General features: G+C 45.8%; 3 protein-coding genes across 6 annotated transcripts in view; 2 read left to right on the forward strand and 1 right to left on the reverse strand.

The window, feature by feature from the left end:
- phkb (phosphorylase kinase, beta) overlaps positions 1 to 2,463 on the forward strand; it is a 153,738-nt gene extending 151,275 nt beyond the window's left edge. For all 4 annotated transcript variants that reach the window (XM_073859184.1, XM_073859182.1, XM_073859181.1 and 1 more), the window contains 4 exons: positions 373 to 502; positions 627 to 734; positions 819 to 959; positions 1,130 to 2,463. In XM_073859184.1, the coding sequence (XP_073715285.1) occupies positions 373 to 502; positions 627 to 734; positions 819 to 959; positions 1,130 to 1,267 (517 nt within the window). In that variant the 3' untranslated portion in view covers positions 1,268 to 2,463. The remainder of the gene's footprint in view (positions 1 to 372; positions 503 to 626; positions 735 to 818; positions 960 to 1,129) is intronic.
- Positions 2,464 to 3,742: 1,279 nt separating this feature from the next.
- LOC129447340 (leukotriene B4 receptor 1-like) lies at positions 3,743 to 5,708 on the reverse strand. The gene has a single exon (XM_073859187.1). It carries the CDS (start codon positions 5,673 to 5,675, stop codon positions 4,851 to 4,853), a length of 825 nt encoding a protein of 274 aa, XP_073715288.1. The 5' UTR covers positions 5,676 to 5,708; the 3' UTR covers positions 3,743 to 4,850.
- A 1,382-nt stretch (positions 5,709 to 7,090) lies between these two features.
- Positions 7,091 to 9,075, forward strand: LOC141353279 (uncharacterized). The gene is made up of 2 exons (XM_073859742.1): positions 7,091 to 7,222; positions 7,365 to 9,075. The coding sequence occupies exon 2, from the start codon at positions 7,801 to 7,803 to the stop codon at positions 8,767 to 8,769; it is 969 nt and encodes a 322-aa protein (XP_073715843.1). The 5' UTR covers positions 7,091 to 7,222; positions 7,365 to 7,800; the 3' UTR covers positions 8,770 to 9,075.
- The last annotated feature ends 8,784 nt before the right edge of the window (positions 9,076 to 17,859 follow it).

The following is a 17,859-nucleotide window of genomic DNA, read 5'->3' on the forward strand; positions in this document are numbered from 1 at the left end:
GACTAGTCCTAGACTAAAATAAATGTAAGAGCTGTCCAAACTGAAAACGTGTACTGACATATCTTAAAATGCATCAGTGCTTTTTGTTTTGTTTTGCACGCCAGTAATGTTTTTAGTAAGGCATGTTTGTTAAAACTAGTTATATTTCCTAACTCCCTGTCTGGGAAGCCCCCCTAAGTGATTACGTATGGAGAACACAGTCTTCTCAGAATGTACAGTACTAACATGCTTTTAAGGTTAAAGTTTTACATTGTGAAGTGATGTAAAATGTCAGGACTTCACTTTATTTATTCAAAAAGTCTTTCTGCAGAGCTATAGTAATATTCTAGTATGGCATCATTACAGCTGTTGATCTTTATAAACCTTTTTCAGATCCTGGCTTAATAGAAGGCAAGTTGATGGCTCACTAAACCGAACCCCGCTTGGCTTTTATGACCGTGTTTGGCAAATCCTGGAGAGAACACCTAATGGCATTACAGTTGTTGGAAATCACCTCCCTCAGGTTACCTTCTTAGAAATCTTTAGTCATTTATTGCGAAATAGTAGGTGTTGTTTTGTTAGATACAGTATTTCAGGAATGCATTACTTGTTTAAATGGTAATGACCCATTTTTTACTCTTTTACAGCAACCAACACTATCAGATATGACCATGTATGAAATGAACTTTTCACTGTTGGTGGAGGACACACTGAAGAACATTGTTTTGCCTGAGTATAGGCAGATTATTGTTGAGGTTAGGCACCATTTTTATGAATATAGTCTCCTGTAACCTTGTTTTCAGCTGTTTAACATTTTATCTTTAATTGACTGAATGCAGCTTTTGATGGTGGTGTCAATTTTGCTGGAAAGAAACCCAGAACTGGAGTTTCAGGAGTCAGTGGATTTGGACCAGCTTGTTAAAGATGCCTTTGCAGACTTTCAGAAAGACCGCAGCAAACTCGAGGGCTCAGAGAAGAAGGTGAGGGCACTTAAAAAGTGGACTTCTAGTTTAAATCATATCATCGATTTTAAAAGATTGTTTTAGACCCAGCAAAAGGATGAAAAGTGTAAATTTAAACCTGAAAATAAACTTATGCTAAAGTAAATCAGCACTTTGTGGTAATGCTAATAACATCATACGCTACACAGGATAGCATGGAGGCCTTCTACAACACACCAGCCCTGGGAAAACAAGGCACGTCCAGCTACCTGACCAAGGCGGTAATGATCCAGCTTCTGCAGGGAGAGGTTAGGCCAAGTAAAGATGACCCTTGCTCTGTCAGCTAAACCAGCACACACGCAATGTTACATTAACTCTGTCAGATAGTCTAACCTAGGGTTGGTTTTGCCCACAATAAAAAATGTTTATAAATGTGTTTATTCAAACAGCTTGACTTTGGGGGGTTCCCAAACTAGAAATATTAGAAATGTTAGAAATATCTCCAAGGCTTCAATCCATTGGCTTTGTTTTTTGCAATTAATCTCTTATTGTCTACCACAATTGACTACTAATAATTCACTTAAGGTCAGTATGTTGCATAAGGTTAAAATACCACTGAACTAATGTAATAAGTCTGCATGTCATTATTTCTGCACATGGGTTTCTTTGAATGACATGACATAGATGTTGTCTGATATGAACTGTTTTAAAAGTGATAATATATAAGCGATTTTGCAGCTGTTAATATTAGATATGCCAGGAGGCCTATGTAGTCTTGAAAATCATTGATGTTGTGTAGTACAAATATGTTTCTTTATGTAGTTTGTATTTAATTCTGATCCCATTATGAGTTTACTTTAGAGGCTATGGCTTCTAGTTATTGTATCATGTGTCAGTTTTCTTTGTTTTGTGAATGCTAATATGAAAACTGTTTTTTTTTCAGTGCATTACTATTTAAGAAAATATATATTAAAAGGAATAGTAGAAAGTGCCATTTCTTTTCTCTTCGCTCAAAGGTTTGTCAGTAATATAAAACATGCTCATGTTGCATTAGACCTAGTTATTGGAGAAAATCTCAAGGGAAACTTTCAGTTGAAGTCTTGTTTGTTGGAGTGAGTGGGTGTGCACACCGACTTGCTGGTTTATTATGCTGTCTACAGATATCAGCCTGAACTTATGAAAGTGTGATCTGAAATCTCAACAGTTCTCCTGAGGAATGACTCGAGGAGATATGTCCGAAACTCAAAATATATTAAAATGGAGAGCATATTAAGAGCCCGAAGAATGCGTGTCTGTCCCTGAGGCATCGCAGAAGCTTTGAATGAATAGCAACATTTATTTGCAATAGAGTTTATGGCTGAAGTTTTGTCGATTATTAAACTTGAATCATAAGCTATTAAGGCAGAATTCCTCATGTAAACTGTGGCCAGTCACATGGCCATTATGTTCAAATAGGTCCATGTGATAAATGTCTCATCTGTTAAAAGAGCTGACTGAGGTTTCTTCTTATGACAGTTTGTGGAATAAAACGCAATTCCTGTGGTATGTTTCTCATTTATCGTACGTTATTAATCAATGCACCATTACACACTAACATGCACATCCAAATGAAGGTACACTTCAGCATAACCGTTTCATAAATCAGTCCAACCGCTAGAGAGAAGCAATCAAGACTAGTGTTTTCTCTTTAAGATTCCTCATAAAAGTTAACAGGCCCACTTAAAGTCACAGTGTATCTGGCACTTCCGAATGGGTTGTCTGTCATTCATGCATTACTGCTCTTTGTACCCTTGAGGGTCACATCTTATTTTTAACCCAATGCTGAGTAACTATTCGACCGAACACATGTTTGATTAATGAATAAACCTATTCTGTGTTGTTTCAATGCAATGCTGGGTTGTTTCAACTCATGGTTGGGTTAACAACAACCCATCACAGGTTTGTTTATAACCCAACATGTGTTCTGTCCAATATTCATCGAGCATTGATTCACAAATAACCCAGCAGAATTTAGTGTGCGAGACATGAGTGAAAGGACATGCAGTTTTAACCAAAATAGGGCAAGTAGGGCACTTATTGATAATGTGAATGGATTTTAAACTACATGTGGTGTTTATTTTATGTGTTGTCTATTATTGGTTGTATGACAACACGTTAGAAGTTACAGTATGTATGAATGAGCAAAAAGTGTTGTTTTTTTGTGTTAACTGTCAGCAGTATAAGTCATTTGTTTTTTGGTTGCTTTAACACTCGCCAGTGATGCAATAAATCCTGATTATGTACAGTCCCAAAGAGAGCCAATGCACCATCTTTCATTTTACCTAAAAATCAATTTTGCATTTGCTGTGGAAATCACTTCTATTGCAAACGCATAGCTATGCACTTTAAAGCATGCCAACCATTTCAATCCCACTTCAGTCTCGAATCATTCTCATATATGCTTCTGTGCCCAGGAGATGGTGTTAAAACGGGTCAGTAGCTTAAAAGTTCAATTGTTTTATAAGGTATTTCTTACCACAAAAAAAATCAGATTTTTTTTCTTCGGATTTTAAAGGTTCTTTATGGGACCATTCAGCCAAACATGATTAGTCGGTATAGGCTTAGATTCCCAGAGCTTTAGGAAGTAATGGCTTACGTAATAACCACAAACGTTAGTCAACAAGCCATCAACGTCTCAAAGATTTCCAAGTTAAGGGAGTTTCAAAGAATGTGAGCTATCTATAATCATGCTGTGCTTGTGAAAGCTTCTTATTTACTGTCTTGTGACAAATACACTGTCATCATTGTGAAAGCAACATTACTAAAACAAGCTGTGCCTCATTTTGAACACAGGGTCACATTTGTCAGCCGCATATATAATCAAGTTTCTCAATTTTTAGAAAGAAAAACCATTTTTAAAAACATTCACTGTAAGTCATAATCACTGCAGTTTGATTCTTATTTTTCTAATGGTTGATCTACTCTACTGAAATAAAAAGCAAGTTAAAATAATAAAATCGTGATTTAAGATTTTTATTTGTCACATACAGTACAGAGTTATATGCATACACAACCTGTAGTGAAATATAGATCTCTACTGTGCTATATATTATATTATAGTTTTTATATGTTTTGTTAAATCAACTCAGATTTACAAGTCATTTTAACTTATTATTATTCATCTTGACAAAAAATGAGTTGCTAGTTTTTACTTAATGAGACGTGTCTTTAAAGACCACAATTCTTTGCACATCTAATGCAATGTTATCCTTGAGTGTCAAAATTGAAGTCTACTCAGATACTTTTTGGGTAGAAAACATGAATGAATCAAGTTCACCCAACAAGATACGCATCAAAACAATATAACTGAAGCACATTATGTTAACTTCTATCTAGCAGCAACGCAAAGTTTTTTACAGTAAAATCATGCTCATTGATATTAAGTCAGAAGAAAGGGCGTATCATGACATTAGCATTACCAATATACCCTGTGATGTTTCAGAATGGTTTTAATAGTCTGTTCCAAAATATGCCCTACTCTTTAGAACAATGGTAACCACATTACTACAAAAACTCTAACACAACATACAAAAATACTAACACAACAGAATAATAATTAATATAACATAAAATAACACAACACGATTTTAACATTTAGCCAGGTTTGAGCAATGCTACTTTTACACATACCATTTATATAGTGCCTAATCGACTGATTTAAGTAATAAGTCAATAAATATTTTTGTTAATAAAGTTAATTAACATGTTTAAAATAAGTTAATTGGACGAGGAGCAAAATTCAAAAAATTAATTTTATGACACAAAAATGAAAATTCTGTCATTTCATTTCTTGCGTGAACTATCCCTTAAAGTCACTTAACTGTTTTTCAAAAAAAAAAAAATCAACCCAGATTCAGATTAAAGGCACTAAGTTGCAGTGTGGTGTGAAGCTCACAGCTGAGAAGTGCTTTCTATGCCTGCAACACGGGTCTCTTGTCTCTCTCCTGCCTGTTTTTGTTGAAGTAAGTTCTTTGAAGAAAAAGCATAGAGAAAAGGATTCACACAGCTGTTGATGAAAGTAAGACATCCAACAATTTCACTGCTTCTATATAAATCTAGATTTGCTTTTGAAAGTTTTGCCATAATATCCACCAGCTTGATCATATGGTGTGGAGCCCAACAAATTAAGAACATTGCGATAATTCGGGTCACCAGTGTGGTCAATCTCTGCCTGTGTCTAAACAATCTTTGGTTCACCTTCTTGTGCAGGTAGTAATATGATATTAAAATGATTGTCAAAGGAAGCACAAATCCAAGCAGCGACTCCAGTACAGCAGAAGTAAGTTTCACATCGGAATCCAAGTTTCTTTCACACTCTCCTTCAGTAACCTCATATGTTAATATACCAGGACATGAGAAAACCAATGCCAAAACCCAGCTGGTGAAGAGGAATACCCGCTCTTTTCTCTTGTCCATTTTGGGACACATCTGTGGATGCCAAATCCGTAAACAGCGGTAGACACTCAGCGCAGTAACTGTTATCAAACCCGAGTATGTGCTGCAGTAGACGAGTGCTGTGAAGAACTTGCAGGTTTGTGTACTAATGCTGCATTGTTGACTGTAGATCCACCCAGGCAGGGTTAGCAAGCACAAAATGTCTGCAACAGCCAGGTTCAGCATCAGATGTACAGTAAAATTATTCTTTTTGAAACGCCGAACAATTGCAATAATAACTGCAATGTTTCCAGGAACTCCAATTAGGAAGAAAATACCCATCAGAACACTGATGACCAGGTTAGTTGTTGACCAGCTGGTTAAGCTTAAACAGGAGGTCTGGTTATTCATGATAGAAAACTCTAATGCTCTTCACATTTTCCTTCTTATTTATACCGTGTTTCATCACTTACCGACATCACACTCCCAGGTTTAAGGAAGTTGCGTAACGTTTGCATAATCTCACAGATCTAGACGAATTGTGTTGATTCTGTGTGCATTCATAAGATAATGACAAATAGACCATTGTCACAGGTGACGTTTATTTGAACGACGGGCGGAACCCGGCTTCCACATTTTATTGGGACGACGGGCGGAATCCGGCTTCCACACTTCGTTTCCGGGGTTTCCCCAAAGGCAAAATTAAGCCTGATCACGCTCAGGTGGGGCAAATTAATACAGCGGTTGCTAATAGGCTAACGAGGAGAAGAGTCAGGGTATAAAGACACCTTTGCAGACATTAAACGGGGTGTCGTTGGCATACGTTGTGTACGTTGTGTTGCTGCTTTGCAGACGGATCACGCTGGTCGGATCGCTCTCCTGGGGAAGAGAGTGAGAGGCAGTCAGCGAACGTAGGGGTATTGTGGAGTTTATGTAAGGAAGAGTGGACACAGAGCCGTCGAGAGCACCGTGAACAGAGGTTATTGGCAACTAAGCGTGAGTAGCCGCTGTGATACTTCTCTGCAAATGTCTTGTTTGAAAGATTACCCTGGTGTGTGTTCTTGTGTTTCGTGAGGTCCCTGGCCCCACTGGAGAGGAGAGCGTGGGTGAGCCGTGGTTGACCAGAAGCGTGGACGAAACACCGGCCGCCAGTAAACCAGTGGAGCTCCGTGTGGGAACGAGGATCCCCCGGCACTGTGAGTAACGCAGCTTGTGCAATAACCTGTTCTGAGCTTATAGCAGCAACCTACCTGAATCAGTGGAGCTCCGTGTGGGAACGAGGATCCCCCGGCACTGTGAGTAACGCAGCCTGTGCAATAACCTGTTTTGTGCTTATAGCAGCAACCTACCTGAACCAGTGGAGCTCCGTGTGGGAACGAGGATCCCCCGGCACTGCGAGTAACGCAGCCTGTGCAATAACCTGTTCTGTGCTTATAGCTACAACCTACCTGAACCAGTGGAGCTCCGTGTGGGAACGAGGATCCCCCGGCACTGTGAGTAACGCAGCCGGTGCAATAACCTGTTCTGTGCTTATAGCAACAACCTACCTGAACCAGTGGAGCTCCGTGTGGGAACGAGGATCCCCCGGCGCTGTGAGTAACCCAACCTGTGGACTAATCTGTTCTGTGCTTATAGCAACAACCTACCTGAACCAGTGGAGCTCCGTGTGGGAACGAGGATCCCCCGGCACTGTGAGTAACTCAACCTGTGGACTAATCTGTTCTGTGCTTATAGCAACAACCTACCTGAACTAGTGGAGTTCCGTGCGGGAACGAGGATCCCCCGGCACTGTGAGTAACACAACCTGTGGAATAATCTGTTCTGTGCTTATAGCAACAACCTACCTGAACCAGTGGAGCTCCGTGTGGGAACGAGGATCCCCCGGCACTGTGAGTAACGCAGCCTGTGTAATAACCTGTTCTGTGCTTATAGCAACAACCTACCTGAACCAGTGGAGTTCCGTGTGGGAACGAGGATCCCCCGGCACTGTGAGTAACGCAACCTGTGGACTAATCTGTTCTATGCTTGCAGCAACTACCTACCTGAACCAGTGAGGCCCTGTGTGGGAACGAGGATCCCCCAGGGCTGCGGACATCAGTGGAGGGTGTGCCCTGGTCTGTCTGTGTTCGATTCTGCCTCCAGGAGAAGCGGAGCGCGCCACGGGTTGTTGAGTCAGAGCCCCGGCCCCCAGTCTTTTCCCCAAGTGGCCCTGGAGGCAAAGAAGAGCCATTAGTTTTAAAGTTCCCTTTTTCCCTTCCCCCTTTCCCCTTTTAAATATTTAATAAAGTTTGTTTTAATTATAGTATACTCGTCTGTCTGGTCATTGGGGTGGTCTTGGGAAACTCCTCGAGGTGGAAGAGTTAAGAGGGGCGCGGCCCAGTAGCATATTCGGGTCCGCCCCCGGCTGTGACAGATTTGGCGTAGTCGGCAGGATTTCCACCTCGAGTTGAGCGACCAAGGTCCTCCAATGGCCGACGACGAGTTGCCCGAAGCCCCGCCCCGTGTTGTGCCTGAAAGGCCGGAAACACCACCCCGTGTCATGCCCGTATTCCTGGGAAACCCCTGGGTGCAGAAGTATACTGGGGTCGAGTCCGAGGTTCATTTGACGGAGTGGAGAGCCCAAATCGAGTATCTGGCCGGCCTTCAAGGGCTGAGTGCCAGCCAACAACAGCAGTTTGTATTAAACTCACTAGGAGGAGAGGCCCGGCGAGAAGTACAGGCCGCCCCCGAAGCCGTTCGAGTCACCGCCCAGACCATCTTCCACTTCCTCACTGAGCAGTATGGTGACACCACCCCTGTGGCCGTCCTGAGGGCGCAGTTCTTTAATTGTAAGCAGGGCCCCCACCAGTCCATTCGAGCCTTCGCCCTGAAGCTGCGGGAGCAGTATACACGCCTACAGCGACGACGAGATCATGGGATTGGAGATGAGGAGACCCTGTTAAGGGACCAGTTCCTGTTAGGGCTACGAGAGGGCCCCCTACGACAAAATCTCCGAGTGCAGTTTAGACGAGACCCTGAGCTCACGTTTGAGGACCTGAAAAAGGAGGCCGTGGCCTTGGAAGGCGACCAAGCGGAAGCCAAGGAGGCCCCCGTATGTGCAGCAGTGAGTGGCCCGGCGGCAGCCTCGGAGGTATCAGACTGGAAACAAACGTTGAAGATGGAGCTCTTAAAAGACGTGCGAGATCAGATGGCCGAGCTAACCAAGGCCCTGGTAGGGGAACTGCGCCTAGGGCCGGGAAGGAGAGAAGAAGGGCCCGCCCCCCGAGAACGGACGTACTCTGAGCGAGGTCGGGATGGGATGAGGCGGCCCTGGCAGGCGAGTCGCCCTAGGTTTGAGTGGGACGAGCAAGGGAGGCCCATTTGTAATCGGTGTGGGACCGCCGGGCATGTGAGTAGGCAGTGCGGACCACGAAGAGCCTCCGAGGGGGGTTTTTAAGACGACCGGCCACAGTGGGTCATGTGGTCGGCGCCCCCCAAAGTGACCCCCATAGAAGAATGGAACCCAAGGACGGGATGGTTGGGCTTAGCCCAATAGTAGAGGCCCAGGTATGTGGCACCACGGTGCGCTGTCTCGTCGACACTGGTTCTCAAGTGACTTTGTTTTCAGAAAGCTTGTCCCATGAATTATTTGGAGCCCACCCCGCACACAAGGTTGAAGCGCCCTGGCTTACCCTGAAGGGGGCGAACGGCTTAGAGATCCCCTACATCGGCTATCGACTTACCGACTTTGAACTGTATGGAGTACGAGTCACGCAGAAGTGCGACATAATTTTACAGGAACAATGCCTTGTCCGGCATCGATCCCACATGGTTATGAATGTCCACTAGGAGTGTTAGGAGGACATAATTCGTGCTAAGCACGTTCAAACAATACCGAGGGCCGAGCGGCCAGGCTGGGAACGAGTAGTGGCCGACTGCAGGCGAGTGCAGCTGGCTAAGAACCAAGATGGCCGAGAAGAGGTTGGTCGAGTAGCATGTCGATTCGCATTGTCGGTGCCAGCAGAAAGTGAAGCCATAGTGTGGGCCAGGGTGCCACAACAGCGTCGAGGCTCTGAGAGCTGGGTGTTGGTGGAACCGCATGAAGACTGCACACAGGTGAGGGTGGCCCGAGGACTGACGGTAGTACGACGAGGCCGAGTGCCAGTGAAGGTCTGCAATGAAAATCCCTACCCAATACACTTACACAAGCACCAGCGGCTGGTGACGGTGACGTCGGTCGAGGGACATCAGGTGCGGGACAAGGAAGATGTGAGTTTCCGGCGAGTGCACCCTGCAGTAGTTGAGGTAGCACTAACGCAAACCGTAGGAGCATCTAGGACGAGGGAGAACAAGGTACCGGCCCACTTGACAGGGGACTCCTTACGAGGAGAGGACCTGGAGCAGGAACAAGTGGAAGAGCTACAGAAGCTACTGAAGAAATGGCAACACGTGTTTGCCACCCACGATGAAGACTATGGTTGCACGACGGTAATACGACATAGTATCCCTACGGGAGAAGCTGCACCAAGTCGGGAGCGGTACCGACCAATACCCCCCACCCTATATACTGAAGTGAGGACCCTTTTACAAGGTATGTTGGAGCAGGGGATCGTGAGAGAGAGTAGTAGCCCATGGGCGGCACCGATAGTGCTTGTCCAGAAGAAGACCGGGGCCTGGAGGTTCTGTGTGGACTATAGGAAGTTGAACAGCTTGACCAAGAAAGATGCCTTTCCCTTACCTCGTATTGAGGACTCCCTGACAAGTTTGACCAAGTCGGCCTGGTATTCCACCTTGGATTTGGCCAGCGGGTACTGGCAGGTACCAGTTGAGGAACGGGACCGAGAGAAGACCGCCTTTACTACGCCATTTGGTCTTTTTGAGTGGGACCGGATGCCCTTCGGTCTTTGCAACGCCCCCGCCACCTTCCAGAGACTGATGCAACGATGTTTGGGAGGTCAGTTATTAGAATCTGTGCTGGTATACCTTGATGACGTGATTGTGTATTCCCCAGACTTCGAGACTCATTTGCAGCACCTGGAAAAGGTATTCCGAGAGATGGAGAGGTATGGGTTAAAGTTGCAACCGGAGAAGTGCCACCTGCTGCGCCGTAAGGTGCAGTTCCTGGGACACGTGGTGAGCGCAGCTGGGGTGGCCGTTGATCCCGGGAAGGTATCGGCAGTTCGGGACTGGGAGGTCCCCAGGACTGTAAGGCAAGTGAGATCATTCTTAGGCTTTGTCGGCTACTACCGACGATTTATTAAAGGGTTCTCTAAGATCGCCAAACCCTTGAACCAGCTACTGGTCGGGACGGGACGACCAAGGGGACGAGGATCCCCCACGGTGGGATGGACCCCAGAATGTGAGACGGCCTTTAGGGTCCTGAAACAAGAACTTTTACAAGCCCCGATTTTGGCGTATGCTGACTTCTCTCAACCCTTCCTTCTCTATACAGATGCCAGTAATCTGGGCCTGGGAGCGGTGCTTGCACAGAAACAAGATGGAGTGGAACGGGTGATCGCCTATGCCAGCCGGAGCCTCCATCCCGCTGAACGAAACGACGCAAATTACAGTTCCTTCAAGCTCGAACTGCTGGCGCTGAAGTGGGCCTTGAGCGAGAAATTCAAGGATTACCTCTGGGGAGCCAAGGTAACCGTGGTCACCGATAACAACCCTCTGGTACATTTGCAGACAGCCCGGTTGGGAGCGGTAGAGCAGCGATGGGTGGCCCAGCTAGCCAATTACAACTACCAGCTGCAGTACCGCCCGGGGCGGGAGCACACCAACGCCGACGCCCTCTCCCGGTTGCCAGCTAGGGCCGATTCGAGGGGCCCGGCCCCATTTGAGGGAGAACAAGGAGAGGAAGGACTGATGGTCGGCGTAGTGGAGGCACCTGGGAGCCAACGGGAGGCAGCACCTGTAAGTTGGGGATGGGACCCCCAGCGTTGGAAGGCTAGACAGCAGGAGGATCGAGAGCTACGGAATCTGGGCGAGTGGCTTCGGCAGGCCCGGCGACCGACCCCCGCCGAGAGACAAGCCCAGACAGAGGTGGGTCGAAAAATACTGGGACAATGGGAGAAATTGAAGTTGCGTGAAGGTGTATTGTGTAGGGCCATACGGGACCCGGGGACCGACGAGGAGGTTAGCCAGATTGTGGTACCGGCCAGTCAAGTTCGGGCACTGCTAGAGGCCTACCATGACCAGATGGGACACCAGGGGCAGGAACGCACCATGTCGTTGCTACGCCGACACTTCTATTGGCCAGGAATGGAGACTTCCGTGAGTACGTTCATTCAAGCATGTCCCCGATGTACTCTGTTTAAACCCCGGCAGGAACCCCGAGCACCGATGGTCCCAATCCTCGCAAAGGCCCCCCTCCATATTGTGGCGATGGACTATCTGACCCTGAGTCGTCCCAAGGACCGGTACCAGAACATCTTAGTGGTGACGGACTTGTTCACCAAATACGCCTGGGCTATTCCCACCCTCGACCAGACAGCAAGTACCACCGCCACAGCATTATGGAGGGCAGTGTTCCAGCCATTTGGGTGCCCTGAGTTCCTGCACTCAGATCAGGGCCCGAACTTCGAGTCCCGCATCATCCGAGAGCTATGCCAACTGTACGGTTGTGTAAAGACCCATACGACCTCGTACCATCCCCAAGGAAACGGAGGGTGTGAACGCTTCAATCAGACCCTGTTGAGTCTGCTGGGCACTCTGGACCAGAGACGCCAGGATGATTGGGTGAGTGCTTTGCCGAATCTATTACAAGCCTATAATAACAGCGTGCACAGTACAACGGGGTATGCCCCTACGTACTTGATGTTTGGAAGACACATCCGCTTGCCTACAGATCTCCTATTGGGAGCAGCGGGAGGTGAGAAAGAAGGGAACGTGACCGAGTGGGTGGGACGGCACCACCATCGTCTCCACTTCGCCTACGAGCAGGTCACTCAGAAGATCCAGGCAGCCGGGGAGAAGAACAAGAGGTTGTATGATAGAACGGCGCGGGATGCCCCCCTGCTCCCTGGAGAAAGGGTACTAGTCCGGGACAATCGGCGACGAGGCGGAGGCAAGCTGAGTGATCGGTGGGAGGCGAGGCCGTACATTGTGCAACGGCAGCAGAGACCGGGACAGCCGGTCTACACGATCCGGCCCGAAGGGAAGCCTGGGCCGGATCGGGTGGTCCATCGAAATATGATCCGCCCTTGTCCAAATTATCCCCCACTAGCTACAGAGGTGGCTCCTAAGGAGCCGGAGGCTGTTACCCCCTGGTATGGAGGGTGGGTCATCTTTCCAAGAGGCCCGGCGGAGGGGCTGGCCCGAGTGGCCCCAAGGGAGCCTGAGAACTTACCTGTCGTAGTGGGTCCAGTGAACGATGTAGCCCCAGAGGCTCCAGGAGAGCCGGATAACTTACCTGCTGAAGGAGCCCCAGAGGATCCAGGAGAGCTGGATGACTTACCTGCCGAAGAAGCCCCAGAGCCCCCACTACAGCGCCCCCAGCGTGAGACCCGGGGGCGGCCGCCCATCCGGTATGGAGAGTGGGTTACAGGAAGCGGTTCTAGGGACTAGAACCATTTCGGCGGGGGAGGATGTCACAGGTGACGTTTATTTGAACGACGGGCGGAACCCGGCTTCCACATTTTATTGGGACGACGGGCGGAATCCGGCTTCCACACTTCGTTTCCGGGGTTTCCCCAAAGGCAAAATTAAGCCTGATCACGCTCAGGTGGGGCAAATTAATATAGCGGTTGCTAATAGGCTAACGAGGAGAAGAGTCAGGGTATAAAGACACCTTTGCAGACATTAAACGGGGTGTCGTTGGCATACGTTGTGTACGTTGTGTTGCTGCTTTGCAGACGGATCACGCTGGTCGGATCGCTCTCCTGGGGAAGAGAGTGAGAGGCAGTCAGCGAACGTAGGGGTATTGTGGAGTTTATGTAAGGAAGAGTGGACACAGAGCCGTCGAGAGCACCGTGAACAGAGGTTATTGGCAACTAAGCGTGAGTAGCCGCTGTGATACTTCTCTGCAAATGTCTTGTTTGAAAGATTACCCTGGTGTGTGTTCTTGTGTTTCGTGAGGTCCCTGGCCCCACTGGAGAGGAGAGCGTGGGTGAGCCGTGGTTGACCAGAAGCGTGGACGAAACACCGGCCGCCAGTAAACCAGTGGAGCTCCGTGTGGGAACGAGGATCCCCCGGCACTGTGAGTAACGCAGCTTGTGCAATAACCTGTTCTGAGCTTATAGCAGCAACCTACCTGAATCAGTGGAGCTCCGTGTGGGAACGAGGATCCCCCGGCACTGTGAGTAACGCAGCCTGTGCAATAACCTGTTTTGTGCTTATAGCAGCAACCTACCTGAACCAGTGGAGCTCCGTGTGGGAACGAGGATCCCCCGGCACTGCGAGTAACGCAGCCTGTGCAATAACCTGTTCTGTGCTTATAGCTACAACCTACCTGAACCAGTGGAGCTCCGTGTGGGAACGAGGATCCCCCGGCACTGTGAGTAACGCACCCTGTGGACTAACCTGTTCTGTGCTTGAAGCAACAACCTACCTGAACCAGTGGAGCTCCGTGTGGGAACGAGGATCCCCCGGCGCTGTGAGTAACCCAACCTGTGGAATAATCTGTTCTGTGCTTATAGCAACAACCTACCTGAACCAGTGGAGCTCCGTGTGGGAACGAGGATCCCCCGGCACTGTGAGTAACACAACCTGTGGAATAATCTGTTCTGTGCTTATAGCAACAACCTACCTGAACTAGTGGAGTTCCGTGCGGGAACGAGGATCCCCCGGCACTGTGAGTAACACAACCTGTGGAATAATCTGTTCTGTGCTTCTAGCAACAACCTACCTGAACCAGTGGAGCTCCGTGTGGGAACGAGGATCCCCCGGCACTGTGAGTAACGCAGGATGTGTAATAACCTGTTCTGTGCTTATAGCAACAACCTACCTGAACTAGTGGAGTTCCGTGTGGGAACGAGGATCCCCCGGCACTGTGAGTAACGCAACCTGTGGACTAATCTGTTCTATGCTTGCAGCAACTACCTACCTGAACCAGTGAGGCCCTGTGTGGGAACGAGGATCCCCCAGGGCTGCGGACATCAGTGGAGGGTGTGCCCTGGTCTGTCTGTGTTCGATTCTGCCTCCAGGAGAAGCGGAGCGCGCCACGGGTTGTTGAGTCAGAGCCCCGGCCCCCAGTCTTTTCCCCAAGTGGCCCTGGAGGCAAAGAAGAGCCATTAGTTTTAAAGTTCCCTTTTTCCCTTCCCCCTTTCCCCTTTTAAATATTTAATAAAGTTTGTTTTAATTATAGTATACTCGTCTGTCTGGTCATTGGGGTGGTCTTGGGAAACTCCTCGAGGTGGAAGAGTTAAGAGGGGCGCGGCCCAGTAGCATATTCGGGTCCGCCCCCGGCTGTGACACCATCATCTGGGCTGACAACATAGATCTTGTCGATTCAAATCCTGTGCTGTAACCACACTTTGAACTACGGGGGAAACCAAAACAGAGCTGTTGACTTCGGCACAGATCCGGAGCAGATCCGGCCCAGAGTCGTCTGCTGTCTGGGTATTAATTGGTCTTATATGAAGCTAAAACATTTATAAATGATTGTGGATGAGATTGTTTGATAAATGCTGTAAATAAACAAAAGCGAAATTGAAATCACTGAAATGTCTGACATCCCCACAACACATGACAAAGAATCACTTGACGTGTGTTTGCCACATCCTGTCTAGTGGTTTTAAATATGGAAATTATTTTGGATGATCTTGGAAACATTTTTGAAAACAGTTGCTTTAATAAAAACTGAAGTGGCCTTATTGAAGGAAATTGAGTAAGATTCATGTCGTCTGATTACTGAAAAAGCAGCAACTCTAACTTATTTGTAATAGTGATAAGAGCTGTGGGAAAAAGAGGGTGATGACTGTTGTTTTGTGTTGCTACTGTACAATTTGTCAGTAGTATTAAATTTTTTAAACACAATTCAATATTATTTAAACTAAATATAATCAGGTCCCTCCACTTTTGTCATCGGATAGCTATAAAGGATTGTGTGCTACTGTGTTTCTTCCACATCCATTTTATGATGGTGACACATTTTGACTTAGAAGTTTCCAGAGATTAAGATATATAAGAATTTAAAACAAAATACTGTGATTTAAGTAAAACAGCCGCTGTATCTTGTGTTTTGACAGTTAGTGTAGGTTGGTGTTTATTAAAATGTTTTATACCAAGAATAATTCTAGTACCGTTTCACAGACAAGTAATTATCAAGATTGTATATTCTTTCTGTGTATGTCTAAGAAGTGTGTTTGATAACTCCTGCTTTATAGGTGGCGCTACAAGGTTGGTTTGCCAGACCCCACAACAAGAAGATCATGCTCATGTTTAGCAGAGGCTCTATAAATTAACTCTAATAATGTTGTAAATACCATTCAATTTCTAGAAAAAACCCAATTTGCTTCACAAGACGTCATACTATGTCACCAGATGTCACAGGGATTACTTCTGTATTGGATATTAAAGGAATAGTCTACTCATTTTCAATATTAAAATGTTATTACCTTAACTAAGAATTGTTGATACATCCCTCTATCATCTGTGTGTGTGCACGTAAGCGCTGGGGCGCCCTGCGACGCTTCGATGGCGTTTGGCTTGGCCCCATTTATTCAATGGTAACATTTAGAGATAAAGTTAGAAGTGACCAAACACATCAACGTTTTTCCTATTTAAGACGAGTAGTTATACGAGCAAGTTTGGTGGTACGAAATAAAACGTAGCGCTTTTCTAAGCGGATTTAAAAGAGGAACTATATTTTATGGCGTAATAGCACTTTTGGGAGTACTTCGACTCGGCGCAGTAACACCCTCTCTCTCCCATTATGAGAGTGAGAAGGGGAGCGAACTTTTCAGGCGAGTCAAAGTACTCCCAAAAGTGCTATTACGCCATAAAATATAGTTCCTCTTTTAAATCCGCTTAGAAAAGCGCTACGTTTTATTTTGTACCACCAAACTTGCTCGTATAACTACTCGTCTTAAATAGGAAAAACGTTGATGTGTTTGGTCACTTCTAACTTTATCTCTAAATGGTAGCATTGAATGAATGGGGCTAAGCTAAATGCTATCGAAGCGTCGCAGCGCGCTCCAGCGCTTACGTGCACGCACACAGATGATAGAGGGATGTATCAACAATTCTTAGTTAAGGTAATAACATATTTTAATATTGAAAATGAGTAGACTATTCCTTTAAAGCAACAAGCCCAAGAAGCTGAGGGTTACCAGTTTATTTTATAACAGCTCAGGGGCATTGTTGCGAGTCGTGCCTAAATCCCCAGCTGTTATAAAATGCACTGTAACACCACTGCTTCGCAGGGCTTATTGATTTTATAAAACGGTTACTTCATATGCATAGCAAGATTTTATAAAATAAAACACAGCAAATAAGTTGTAATTATATTAGTACAATACAAATATATGGATTTAAGGTAGAAACTCCTCAGGGGACGTTTTCTCTTTATTGATGAGATGACTCAACAATATTGACATTTATCTGAATATCGCCATTAATTGTGCAATTGTAGAAAAATGTAAAATATGCTTAAAGACTGTGGTGTTTATTTTCATAAATCAGTACGTAGCAATATTGGCGCAGTAGTACTTAAGCTATGTAATGCGGTCTGAACCGTAGGGCTACCGGGGTATTTTATCACAGCTTAGAACGCATTTCCACCAATCAGAATTGAAGGACCAGGGGCCTCATTTATAAAGCGTGCAAAGGTTGTGATCTATAAAAAACAAACTTGACGGAGAATGGGCTTGCAGGGTGGAATATGAGGATGATTCATGTACGTACACTTGCAGGTGATCTGTGATTTATAAAGGGAACATTGCTTTGTTTTATAAGTCTTAATATTTTTTGGCGCATAACATTTTTGGCTTTTGTGCGTATGTAGACTTTAAGTAAGGATCATACGGACAGTTTTATAAATGAGGCCCCAGAACTGCCCGTTTTATAAATCTGCTTTTGGAGCTCTTAAAGGGGCGGAAACCGTTTCCTTGCATTATATGAATCACAGAATTGTTTTTCTTTCTTGGATATCGGATGGCTGAGGGTGAGTAAATAAACAGCAAATTTTCATTTGCGGGTGAACCAGCCCTTAAAACGCTCCTATGATCCGATTCAAGATTTTAAATTTTCTATGTGTAAGTTTCCTTGTGTAAGTGTATATTAGCACATGTTAACAAAATGCAAAAGGCACAAACCCTAAAGTAAACAATGACACAAGTTAACGTACAGATTATCTGGCCAATCAGGGACACAACACATTTCAAATTGATTAGTTTTGTACCAAATCAATGCGTTTCGGGAAGACAATATATCTGGAGCTACAAAATGTACTGTATGTGGAAAATAATAATAATTGTATTGTTTTTAATAAACACGTTGTATTATACACAAAATAACGTTGTTTTTAGCAATGAAATAGGTGCACTTCAAGCTAAACCTTGTCTGTGAAACCAGGCCATTGTATATAAGAGTCAATACACATCTC

This window comes from Misgurnus anguillicaudatus, chromosome 21, assembly GCF_027580225.2.
Source record: "Misgurnus anguillicaudatus chromosome 21, ASM2758022v2, whole genome shotgun sequence".
NCBI classification, from domain to species: Eukaryota; Metazoa; Chordata; class Actinopteri; order Cypriniformes; family Cobitidae; genus Misgurnus; species Misgurnus anguillicaudatus.

What these genes read in the sequence shown, in the direction of transcription:
- LOC129447340 (XM_073859187.1), bottom strand. Translation starts at nt 5,675, where the DNA reads ATGGGTATTTTCTTCCTAATTGGAGTTCCTGGAAACATTGCAGTTATT.
- LOC141353279 (XM_073859742.1), top strand. Translation starts at nt 7,801, where the DNA reads ATGGCCGACGACGAGTTGCCCGAAGCCCCGCCCCGTGTTGTGCCTGAA.